The sequence below is a fragment of the Caretta caretta genome, chromosome 2 (genome assembly GCF_965140235.1).
Source record: "Caretta caretta isolate rCarCar2 chromosome 2, rCarCar1.hap1, whole genome shotgun sequence".
In the NCBI taxonomy this organism is placed as follows: domain Eukaryota; kingdom Metazoa; phylum Chordata; order Testudines; family Cheloniidae; genus Caretta; species Caretta caretta.
In genome coordinates this window covers 62,590,824-62,604,020 of record NC_134207.1, presented here as the reverse complement: position 1 = coordinate 62,604,020, position 13,197 = coordinate 62,590,824, and the positions used below count along the sequence as shown (strand labels likewise).

Below are 13,197 nucleotides of genomic sequence, written 5' to 3'. Positions count from 1 at the left end.
CTTTTGCATCAAGCTCCATGTCTACTCTCCAATTACCAAGCTATCCATAACTTCAATATACCTTTTCTCTGCCATCAACTCTTTCTACAGTCCCCCACCAACCCTCTCTGCTCTCTGAAGTCTGTATACTCACCTATTCCAACCATTTCCTTTGCCCACTGTTGATTTATTTATTTCTTCTATGGTGCCCCTATACCTAGCGCACCACCTAGATCCACTTTATGGATGCCTAAATCCTACTCTCCTTCAAAACCTTCTAAAGCCCCATCTCTTCTATAAAGCTTCCTGACTATAATGCACAGTTCTGCTTTTTATACTGTATTCTATTATACTGTAACTATTCTAACTTTACACTAAATTCCTCAGGGGAAAAGACATATTTGGCATAATTCACCTAGAGGACATAATCCATATACACTAATGGCTTTCTATAACTAAGCAGCACAGATTTTAAGTGTTGAGTTTCAAACGTTTTAAAAGATCTTTGATAAAGAAAAAGAATAATTACGCTATGAAGCAAACACTTGAGGGGGTATATTACACCAACTCAAGGATATGGTGATGTAAGTAGTAATACTACTGCAATGTAACTAAGACTAGATTTCAGGTCACATAGTCTAGGCTTTCAAACTAAAAGTGCCAACTATCCAAAAGCCTTTTATTAGTCACAACACTAGGATAATAAATTTGTACTTTTTAAAGTATAATCAAGAAGTACGATTCCTCCCCACAGAAAATGAAGTGAAATGTTAATGGATAGTTTATGGTAGAAAGAAACCTACCTAAGAACAGCACAGCATGCTTAAAAGAATATCTGCAGTAAAAGTGAACTTACCATTTGTTAGCCTATCAAAAAGAAACATATCAAAATTCCATTTTCCAACTTTCTCCAGCATACACTGAAAGCAAATAAAAACAAACATTTGCATTCAGTATGTGATTAGCATCAAATTACAGCCCACAAAAAAAGCTATTGCTTTCTAAGCCAGCTGTGGATTTTAACATCTATTATTGAAAACAGATTAAAGGTTTACCACTTGTAAACCACATTTTGGTCTGAATGTTTTTCTAGCTAATATTGTTTCAAACTGTTTAACACTTGTCAATGTTACAAATAAAATCACTGTAACTCAAATATTAGATATCTTTTTGACAGAACTGGGCAGTCACCTTTGCTCTTTCCCCTTTTGGTCAAACAAGGGAGAGAAAAATGTTTTAAAAGAAGAGTGGTCACAAGATTGATACTTCAGTACATATTTGAGCCAAAATGCATAATCCAAGAGTTTTCCTGTCCCTCCCTAAACAAAACTGGAGTGAATTCTAAAATGAATCCTAACACAGAGAACTTATGCTCATTTCATTTACAACATGTGAATAATAAGCTTTTATTTGGTAACCAATGAGCAGTCCAGTTTCACACTGAATCAGAATTACTGCTCTATTTTTTTAAGATGACAACATTAAATAAATACTATTGATGTTTAAAAGGGCTTGACAAAAGGAGCAATCTGACAGAATTGGTTCCAATATATCCAGATGTGGGACAACAAAGTTGCACTGCAGAAATTATTAGCCACACAAAGCTCTCCAAATGATTACTCTCAGAGGCAAAAAGCCCCCATTAAAGTAGCACAGAGAAAACAGAAATCTAAGATATTTTGTTAAAATAGTCATTTCATCGCAAGTAACATTTTTGTTCTTAACTTCAGAAAAAAGGTCAATATGAAAAAAACTGCATTAATGATAAAAGAATCCATAAAAAGGGTTTCCATTCACCTCAATAGATTAAGAGGCTGTGTATATAATAAATATGCATTGTATGCAGACGTGTATCTAGTTTGTTTCATAAAAGTATTTGTCTGGAACACCGTATCTGACAAAAGACACTATTAAAGTTTAGCCACCTCCATTGTTATTTCAATCATATTTGATATGATCTGCTGCTTTTATAAAAAGAGAATTAACAGATGTCGTTCTCAAAAAATTAAATGCCTCATAAGATGTGGATATTCAAAAACTATCTCCCAGCACAGAGGTTGTTCTTCCTCACTGCCTATGATTCATCTACCATACTGTTATTTTTTTTCGTTCTTTCTTTTGTTTGTTTGTTTGGTTTGGTTTTGGTTTTACAGGCTAAATTGCATAATCCTGAAGCAAAATTATTTGGGTTGTGGTTTTTTTGGACACAGTACACACTCAGTATAAGCTCACATTTACTTGCACATATCTGTTTATATACTGTTACAGTACGGAAGATATTTGTATTGTTATAAAGCATTCAAATTTTCCTTATAAAAAATTAGGAACAATTTTTAAAAACACACCTTTGCTTGTCCATTATAATCATCATCTAAAATGTTTGAGGAATTTGGAACAGTAATACCACGGAAGAAACGAGACGATCTCAAGTACCGCTGGAAACTAAGTAATCTTCGGATATTCCTTGCAGACACAGACACTTCAATTTCAGAATTTGCTAGAAAATACAAGAAAATAAAGTCTTTCTTAAAATAAGAGAAAAATCTGTGTAAAAAATATTATAACTATATTTTACCAGTGTTCGGTATTAGATGAAGTACAGTTGCATCTATAATAGCTACATCCTCATCAACTAAGTAGTCCCCGAGCTATGTTTCAGACCAAATGTTTCCTATTTAAGCTTACTGTAAAGAGAAATAGATCTATAATCTCTATGCTGGTCATATGTCTTTTAACTAAAAATACAATGTATTCTAAGGAACACTGAAGAATAACCACATGTTGCACCAGCACTGTCAGGTTAGACAGCAGACCTATTGAAAATGGACCATCACAAAACAGTGTTGCAAATGACAATGTTTTCCAAAAACAACAAGTGCAAATACGTAATGACTGCCACCAACCATTTATAAGATACTTACACACTAGGAACTGAACTATGTAAACAGCCATGTAGTGGGATATGATTTCAATGACATTATATGAAGAAGCCATGAGTGTCCAAAAATAACATACAACAAGAACCAAAACCTTGAGACTTTCTGACCCTATAATTAGAAATTGTGTTAATTTTTCAAAAGCATCTGCGACTTAGGTGCTCTTGAGAAATGCTACCTAGAACAAATAATTTTTCCAAACAAGCACCCAAATTTCTACTTATTCCTGGGATGTTCTCAGTGAAAATATGAACAAAGTACCATATCAGAACACAATGGAACCTATAGAGAGACCATTCCTAGCCTGTTTTCAGAGAACAATCCAAAATACTGCCCAAGAATTCTACTCCACCTTTATTAGAACATAACTTTTAGTAAAGCAACTGATTTTTGCTCATCCTCAACCGCAGTTACACTGTGTAATGTACCAAAAAGGGATATCAGGTGGTTTATTTCAGGAACTTCAAGATCAAAGTATGGCTTAAGTTCTCTAAAATGATTTATATATTTTCATCCTTAAACCTTAAAGGGCAAATTGTGCCTTCAGTTTCTTTTGTACAAAACCTCTACAGGCAGCTTCATCTATTAAGAAAAAGTTGACTATTCTTATACTGAAACTGTCATTTTTCTCAGAGAAGTGATCAATAAAATGATTTCATGTTTAAGAAGCTCAGGGTTAATACTCCTATTCCCAAATTACATAGGCTTCAAAACAGCAAGAACCAAAATTTACAATCTATACCTTTGTCTTTGCCAAAGGGTGGACAGATTAATTTCAGAAACCACTGATACAATGCAGATTAATATTTGTTCTTAAAAAATCAAACATTCTAACAATATTTTGTAAATGAAGGTAGAAGCTGGCCCTTTAAAAAGTCAATTTTATTAATCTACTGAAGCCCAAGAAAGTTACAAGATCATATACACCCTTGTTTAGTTTGATTTATCAAATATGTTATGGTGGCTTTGAAACCCAGTGCCAGATCCTTGTAAATACTTTTTAAGAATCAAAACAGTATAAAGAATTTAAATTACAAAAAAGCTACATATTTTCCCAAACAAAAATATGATTTCAGTGAAACATGTCTTTCAATCCTCTATCTTTGGCTCCTCTTTTTTAAAAAGTAATTTGTCTCTTTAGACACATTTGTCTGAGAATCAAATCTTTTCACCTCTTAAAGTTGTCATGATGCAGAGGAGAGTGAGCAGACCAACAGATATTCAGAACCTAACATTCTTTTCACCTTACATTCTAGAACAAAGATTTTAAAGACATGCAGGGAAAAAACACAACTGAGCTGTGTTGTTTCTTCTGATTATGAAGGCCTTAAAGATGATACATTTGGGGTTTTTAAAATACAGCTTTTTCTTGTTTTACTTTTACTTTTTTAAAATTATGCTGTTTAAGAATATAGGAGGTACCATACTGATTTAGACTAGTCATCTATCAAGTACAGTACCATGTCTTACTGTACTAGATGTTTCAGAGGAAAGCACAAGAAACCTCCAAATAGATAGATTATTCCGTAATTGTGCATGGGGAGGTTTCTTCCTTACCATCTAAGTTTTAAACCTCATTTATTTTATGTTTCAGCAGTCTGGTTCCCTCTTGGAAAAGGGGGAGCCCATTGCTTTTGTATCAGATCTCCCTTCTCCAATAAGTTTCACAATGTCTTTCCTCTTTACATATCTTATCAATGCACTTACGCCTGCTATACACTAAAGTATTACATTTGAACAGTTGCTAACAATCATGATAACAGACAAAACTGAAGGTTTAAGGACATTCATCATTGCATCAAGTAACTGTGATTAAACTTCCAAAGTTGGAAAACTTCTTCAGACATGGTAAAATTTTGTAGTCCAGACTACGACCAAGACACTTGAATTCCTCAAAGCTACTTCTGCACATGGAACTGGAAATATTTCAGATAGCTACCGCAGAACCTTGAAACTAAACATTTTTTTCTAGTAATGTAAATTTAGACTCCAGGTCCTCCCTTCTACATCCCCCTAAGTCACTACATATTGCAACTACTCAACTACTACCTACTACTCAGGATTCACTAGAAGCTTGCCTAGATGTCCAATATCTTCATATCCAATAGGCAAGTCATCAGTTGGCTTTGTCACCACATATCAACCTATCAATATTTCTAATAATCAAATTTCCTGTCACCACATTTTGTGTCTCAGACCTGTAACCCATCTCTTGAAGCAATGCTAGTGCATGAGGAATAAACCTCCTTTACCATTATTGGAAGGTAGCTTCCAGATAAGGGAAATTTTCCCCTCCTTCTTCGTCCTCCTCCTATCACAACACCAATTCTCCAACTTTTACTTGAATGCGATATACACAGAATAACCATCTTAAAAGTACTCAAATTCAAATACAAAATCCAGGAATTTCAGGATAGTCCTTGGTAAAAGAACATATACTATGCATCAAAAAGCTGAGAATTCAGATCACATATAGTAATTCAAACATTATTCCTAATCAACATACATAGTTCTGGCTATAGAATTTACAGTTAACAAAAACACTTGTCATACCACAAGCCAATTTGGCTATCTGTAAGGGAAATGAGGTACTACCCTTTAAATTCCATATAATTTGATTCATTTAAAGATAGCACAGCAGAAATGGGTCTTTGGGGGTATTGTACACTGCATTGTAAATCCAGGTCTGTGGGACCCTGGCCCATGGATTCTGTTTGCAAGCCTGGGCTTAAGAAACCACAGTACACTGTATGCCCATGTTTACAATTGCTGGACATGAGTCTCACACCTGTACTAACATATCCATGCTGCACTACAGACACTGATGCAGATCTGCGGCTTGACCTCCATCCACACTGCAAAATGACAGTGTTTGGATGCAAGTCACAGCAGGACTCAGGATCTTACACACCGCCCTCTAACAGGTTCCTAGGACCAGAGTCCTGAGTGTTTGCTGACCTGGGTTGAATTGATTTGTCTGTAGCTAGAACGGGGACCTGGACTCAAACCTGAGTCAAAGCCCAGGCTTAGTGACATACCCCAAAAAGGACTTAAATGAGGGCAAACTAGGGGCCTTCAGGATGAACTCAAAGAGGTTGTACAATACACAGAGGGCTTTGAGGAAAGCCAGGAGATGATTGTGTGAAAAGTCTGGCAAAGTGGTAGGTGAGCTTGGGAGTAATGCTGGAGGTGACTGGGGCAATACAATCCTTGGCAAAGATGGATAAGAAGGGAGGGACAGAATAGCAGGTTTGAAGGGGGTGACAAGAAGCTTAAACTTAATACAATATTGGATGTGCTGCCAAAAGGAGAAATTCAAGGAAGGGAGTTGCATGATCAAACCAGTAGACAAGGAACAGGAGTTTAAAAAGCAAAATTTTGTATGCACTAAATGAGGGCACTGCATATGCCACGGAGGCCACAGAGGAGGATAGAGCATTAATCAAGGCAGGTATGAGGCAGTGAATGAGAGATTTAGATGTCTGAATGGAAGGAAAAGAATGGGTCTTGGAGATGTGGAAAGAAAAAGGCTACAGGATTGGAAATGGCCTGGATGTGTGGAGCAAGGGAGAGGAAAGTGTCAGAAATGACTCCCAGGTTGTGGGCCTTTGTTCCATGTACTGGAGAATTTGCCAGTATGCCACATTTCTTCCTGTCTACTTAGGTTTTACCCTCAGAGTTACTTTTATTAAAGAAGTCTTATATCCAAGGTTGATCATATTTCAAGATTGTTCCCTGTTCACTGTTTTCTTTGAGATATTCAATACTTCACTTACTTTTGTTTCATAAACATCTTAATGGGAGCAATATCAACAGGGAAGGTAGAAAGACTTCTTTCAAAAAAATACTGCTCTGCTCAATTAAATTTTAGTATGTATGTACATACACCCTTTTGTTAAACAGAAGTATCTACATTAGATGATCCAAAGAGCTAGAAGAAAGTCAGCATTTTGGAATTCTGGACATATGTCCACAAATTTGTCTTTGTTGGAACATCGAAATATTATTCTTTTCCTCTTGTTAAAATGTCAGGTACTGAACATGAAGGGATACATTAGACAAGATGTTCAGATCAAAGCATCTGCACAATCACAATTTAATATATCCAATCCACAATACCCATGTCTTCAGTTTCAGCATTTTTGAATATCAGTATCTTTAGGGGTACATTTCTTTAAGTTCCCTTATGACTGCATTAAAAAATGTATTAAACAGTGTTTTACATGAGGAAATAATTTTTTACAAATATTGAACCTGGTGGTCTTTAAAGAAAGAAGTGGGTCCTACTGTCGGATGTATTGTTTCAGAGCCCTCAGATGTCAAACACTGACCAGACAAGGAAACCAAGATTACCTTAATTTTTGTGTCCTGTTGACCTCTTGCTCAGGGAACCAAAACCACAGGAACTGAACACCTTTAAGTTTTCGAGATATTTTAAAATAACTTTACATTCTAGTTTGTTACTCACATTGTGCTGCTCCATCAAACCCAGGTGCTTTTGGGACCTATTTATTTATCCAGGCTCCTATATCACCACCAACTACCATAACAAAATAAGAGATGCATTTATGGACCGTAGGAGGGAAGAAGTTAATTCTATATCAAAAGTTACTTAGTGGTAATATCAAAATAAAGTATTAACAACCTGGGAACTTGGGTAATTCTGTGGGCAAGTTAATGATAGATAAGGGAGGTGTCAGTTGATTCATAAAAATCTACCAAACTATAATTTCAGTGGTGTCACCTTCTGTGGCATGCCAGCAGAGATTTGCTGCCCAAGCTCACAGCTCCAGGTCCTCCAGTTGGTAGAAATTTTGATAATACAATGTTGTCAGAAATGGGTCGAGTTGGGTATAATTCAAAAGCCTTTTCTCCCATGAACACAATGGTACTAAACACAACAAACCTAGACCAATTATATAGATATGTATTAGAGAAAATGTTTAAAAATCAACTTTTCAAATTATACTTTAACACAGGCATGTCAACAATGTAGCCTTCACAAACTTAAATTGTGGCCCTCGACTGACAATACTGTGTTATCAGTTAATGCTCAGAACATGATACCCAATTAATTTTTTTTTAAGTGTTACAGATTAATATCAATGGAAGGAGCGCTTCAAGTTGATTTGTCATCATCGGCAAAAAAGAAGCAGTTCAGTGGGACTGATTATCAGCTTTGTTTATTATACCAAGAGTTGTAATGAGGCACTGGTTAAGATGTCAGCAGAAATTACTGGAATCCATCTGCAAATGGTGTGCACATAGTTATATAAAACATACATAAAATACTTTGGACTTGTAATTATTACAAAATCCTTATTTTTACTTTTGTCTTGACCATTTTTAGGCATCAATGGGGAGAAAAAAAGTACCAGCTAGCAGTTGAATCTTTTCAGAATACCACCATGGAGGAGTTGGTTAAACACCATGCCTAGTGGCACCTTACATGCTATAAGAAGTGCACCCATAAACTGAATTTGGCAAGGTTGGAGAGGAAATACATGAGCATCAGGAAAAAGCTGAAGATGCTGGGACAAGGGCCAGTCGGGGTAGAGACTTGCCTTACAGTAGGTCCCATAGCATGCATTTAGAGAACACCTGCTTCTTCTGTGGTAAGCCGGAAGCCTGAAGGCATCCATAAAGCGCAGTTTCAACATATCAGACAAGTGAAAAACTGCACTCTTAAAGCAGTCACTCTTAGAGAGAACTGTATGGAAAGTAAAGTGGGTGCATTGACCCAAAAGACACCTATGCATACAACACCACATATCACATTGAGAGATGCACCAAGAATGTATGTGATGAGTTGCATCAAAAGGAAAAAGCAACAGAAACTAATACTGATTTTACTACTGCAACTCAGCTGGAGTTCATAAATTGCCTTTCAGAGGTGCTAATGGATAGGAAAGTGACGGCAATGACTGATGCAGAGGCTAAATACAGAGAGATATGTGCTTTAAATGGAATTGAAAAGGAACAAATGCTTAGCAGAAAGGCTCAGAGCACTTATGGAAGACGAACTGAAATATGGACACTGTTTTTAGCAATTTATCCACAAAAATGAATAATAGTGCATACCTTAAAAGCTGGAAAAGACAAGGTGTTTTAAAAAGCGGAAGAACGTGTTGATGTCCCAGTGAAGAAGCTACTGTCTCACACTCGCACAAAGGACAAGTTAATCACATACCTTGTAGAAAAAATGCTCCAGTACGTGGAGAATTGCTTTAAGAATTTCATCACATGGCACAATGAAGTTGCTGCTTCACACTGTTTGGCAGAGTTTCTTTGTAGTTCCCAAGATAAGGCTGACACTAAGGGCTGGTCTACACTAAAGCTTCATATCAACCTAAGCTACGCTACTTCAGTTATGTAAATTAGGTAACTGAAGTTGACATACTTTAGGTCGACTTAAAGCAGTGTCAACACCACACTGTGTCGATAGGAGACGCTCTCCTGCCGACTTACCTTCCGCCTCTCGGGAAGGTGGAATACAGACGTCGAAGACAGTGCGCTCTCCCATCAACTTAGCAGGTCTTCACCAGACCCACTAAATCTATACCACTGCACAGATAGCAGCAGTGCCAATTTAGCTGCAAGTATAGACAAGCCCTAAAATTATCTTGCATGCCATCAATGGCACAGAGATGCTACTAAACTCCAGATTTTTGCACAAGACACAGATGTTCCAATGCCCTCTGTGAGACACTACCAAAGACATCTGCAAAATTCTGGTTTTGTGCCTGCTGCTGGGAATAGAATAGCTGTTTATCCCTCAGGAATGTGTTCCTGTCACTGGGACCATTAGTCACCACATTGCCAGGTTTCCAAGCTCTCTCAGAGTGTGACCCTACTGAAAGGTTGGCTGGAAAGACCAAATTATCTTACTGGAAGGTATTTGATTCAGCCTCCAAAGGCTCTCTCACTCTGAAGGTGCTCCGAATGTCTGACACCATCACTGATGAGATCATAAATGCCCTGGAGGCATTCACATGCTGAGTTTACCATCTGAAGACCAACATTATGGTACTTGCAGAGTTACATTGGTAGAGGTTTTCCAAGAAGCAGATAAAAAAAGAGAAAAATTGCCAGTAACAAAGGGTGTATATATACCGGCTATCAAGAGGGCAAATTATCAAGCAATGGAATGGCTCTAGATGATTTAGCAAATCCAAAACTACCCTCCCCTATCAGGTATGAACACATCTTGGAGGATGGACTGATCACACCAGTTATGTGTGAAATACCACGTGCTCTCGAATCAATCCTTCAGCTAATTAAAAACTCATATGCAAAGACCAGATGCTCACCACCCTGCAAACATTTGAACAGCAGCCAGCCTTGGATGGAGATATGAGAGTACGGTGTGGATGAGGATCAGTGTGACAATGTGTCTTAGTAGTGGTGCCCTAGATGGAGAGGATACTGATGATGACATTGATTAATAAATGTTTTCAGTCCCACATGTCAAGGCTCAATTCCTTAAGATTACAAAAGATTGATGTATTTTATGTAAGCAGTGCATCCCTGCGTTAAAGTAGAATTTAAAAACATTGATTTTTAAACATTTTCTTGAATATGTATCTACATAATGATTCTAGCTTTGTCATGTTTGATACCGTTGTGTTCACAAGAGAAAGGACTTCCGACTGATACCAAACTAAACTGTTCCGATGACACTGTACAATCAAGATTTCCACCAATCGGAGGACCTGGAACTGGAGCAGAAAGGGGGAAGCGAGTCCTCACTGTCACGCCACAGAGGGTGACATCATTTCAATTATGATTCTGTAGATTTTCACAAATCAAATGACACCTCCCTGACCTTTCTATCACTAGCTTGTACACGTTGCTCCCAGACTATAAAATAAAATCCTAAAATTAAATGCTTAACTTGGAATCTTATAGAGACTGTTGTCACCAACAGACAGAGGAACAGCTGGAATGTTCATATTCGTGGATCAGAGCATGTAGCCATCGAGAGTTATCTTTAAGTTATTCCAAGACCTATAAAGAATACCTTGCAGCTTCTACAGTTGGGATCTGCAAAGGAAATCCTATCAAGGAGACTGGAAAGATTTTTTGGGGGTAGAAGTATTAATTTCTTAAATGTAGGGTTTATAGTGAATAGCAAACACTGCCCTTAACTACATCTGTGCTCTCCCCACTCATTTTTTGAAAGAATGAATTCTCTCTCTCTCACACACACACACACCCCTCCACCACTATTATAAAACTCAGGAGAACACCACAAACTTTCTGATTAATACACAGATCTCATATTTGAAAAGAGCACACTGTTTCACAGGTGAATTTCAAACTTCTTTAGAAAGTGTTTTGGAATAAAGGTAACTTTACAATTCTATTACCAGAATTTAAATATAAGAGTTTACCATTTTACTACAGTCGACTAGACAGATTTCTGTTATCAACATATCCCGATCACCAATCCAGTCTGATCAAAGACATTAGGAAATTCATCATTACCATCTCAAAACCAAACATAGTAAAGGATTAAAATATTCTTTCTTATTTAGCAATTCCTGGAAACCCAAAATTGCCTTTTTGATTATACTGGCGCACAGAGCACTTTTAAATATATTTTTATATACGTTCAATATGTAAATGTCACATTGGAATTTTTTCACATTACCTGAAGAACAAATAACATTTTTAACATTATTGCTAAAAGATTAAAAGATAAAGGATTACCACTATCTTTAATATTTTTAACTGTACTGATATGACTATAAAAAGACCTTCACCTGTCATCCCACTTTTGATGTTCACTTTTGTTTACAGCACAGAAACTGAAAGGATAGAAGTGTTCTTTTTTTTAAAAAGTGAACAATGTGGAAAATTGTTCTGTCACAGATGAAGTACTAATATGACTAACATGGCTTTGTGCGGTTTGACCTGGATCAAAAAGAAAAAATAAATATTTACCAACGTTTATTTCCTACATCTCAGTATAACTGTTTATACAGAGTTAGCGCTGAGAGGTCCCAATTCAAGGATCACTGTTAGATACCAACAACACAAAAGGATGGCCCTCTACCCCAAAGAGCATACAAGCTAAGTATACGATAAGAGGTAACAGGAGGATAAAACAAGTAAGGGTTGCACAAGGTAACTGATTCACAACATAGGGATTGTACCTCTTCACTGTAAATTAAATGCCAACTCTCCAACAGGAATTGATTGTATACCAACCCAAAGTGTGCTAGACACTTAATACATTAACAAAGTTGGTTAAAACAGTAACTGAATAAAAAGTTCTCTAGATGACCCTATCCTTACCATAGTGATATCTTCTAAACTCTGACTGCTCCACCCGTTTATTTATGCCAAAGAGACCAAGACAGATATAAAACTGAAGAAATGAAAGTTAGAATCAACCTTCAGTGCAACAATTCACAACATAAGATCTAACTAGCAATCCTATAACTGTGTATCTTCCCAGACATACCACCATCCACTGAACAAGGCAAAAGTCTAGACCAATATAGCATTCTGAGAACTAGATACATGGAAGCAACTGCAGCTGAAACGGTAATTTTGGATTAATACAACCAGAAAGCATAAGACCAACCAAGGGGGAGGTCCTAAATGTCAGCAGCTGGAGCCTCTCCCCGCTATACCCAGAGGATACAGCTGCTTTAGTCAAACAAAAGACAAATACACAGGTTGGGCAAGCCCTCTGGCCAGGCAAGCTTCTTCTTTTCCCGATGCACTGGACAATAGTCTGGAAGGCTTTTTCTTGGCAAAAGTTCAGAGAAAAGTTCCTGAGTGTCCTGGAACTTTTTAGTCCTATAAAAGTAGAACTATAGAGCCCTGAAGATAACACAAGTCCTTTATTTTGCCTTTTGTTGTTGTTGTTTTTTGCAGATGGCAACAGAACTAAGGTCCATATCATAGTTGACAGGGAAGGAGGACATGGTCTTAATAACTGCATAAACTTCTCATTATGAAACACCAACTAAGGAGTAGGAGGTGAGAAAAACCATGCTTACAGCCAAAGTGAAGGCCATCAAGAAAATGGCTTTCAGAGTAAATCAGCAATGGGGAAGAGATCTCAAAGATTCAAAGGAAAGGAAATGAAGTTAGATTGTGGGCATATCCTCTACTAGAGGAGCCAGTTTAATTAACTTCAATGACAGGCCCACAGAACTAACTCTAGGTCTTATAATAAAAAGTCTAACAAAGTATAGGCTCTGCTGAAGAGCATATATGCTCACTTTTTTTTGGGGGGGGGGGGGGGGAGGAGGGAGGATGTGGAAAG

General features: G+C 37.1%; 1 protein-coding gene across 2 annotated transcripts in view; it reads right to left on the bottom strand.

The window, feature by feature from the left end:
• PDE7A (phosphodiesterase 7A) overlaps window positions 1-13,197 on the bottom strand; it is a 130,321-nt gene that overhangs the window by 25,212 nt on the left and 91,912 nt on the right. For both annotated transcript variants that reach the window (XM_048840802.2, XM_048840803.2), the window contains 2 exons: window positions 2,325-2,476; window positions 836-899 (listed from right to left, as the gene is read on the bottom strand). In XM_048840802.2, the coding sequence (XP_048696759.1) occupies window positions 836-899; window positions 2,325-2,476 (216 nt within the window). The remainder of the gene's footprint in view (window positions 1-835; window positions 900-2,324; window positions 2,477-13,197) is intronic.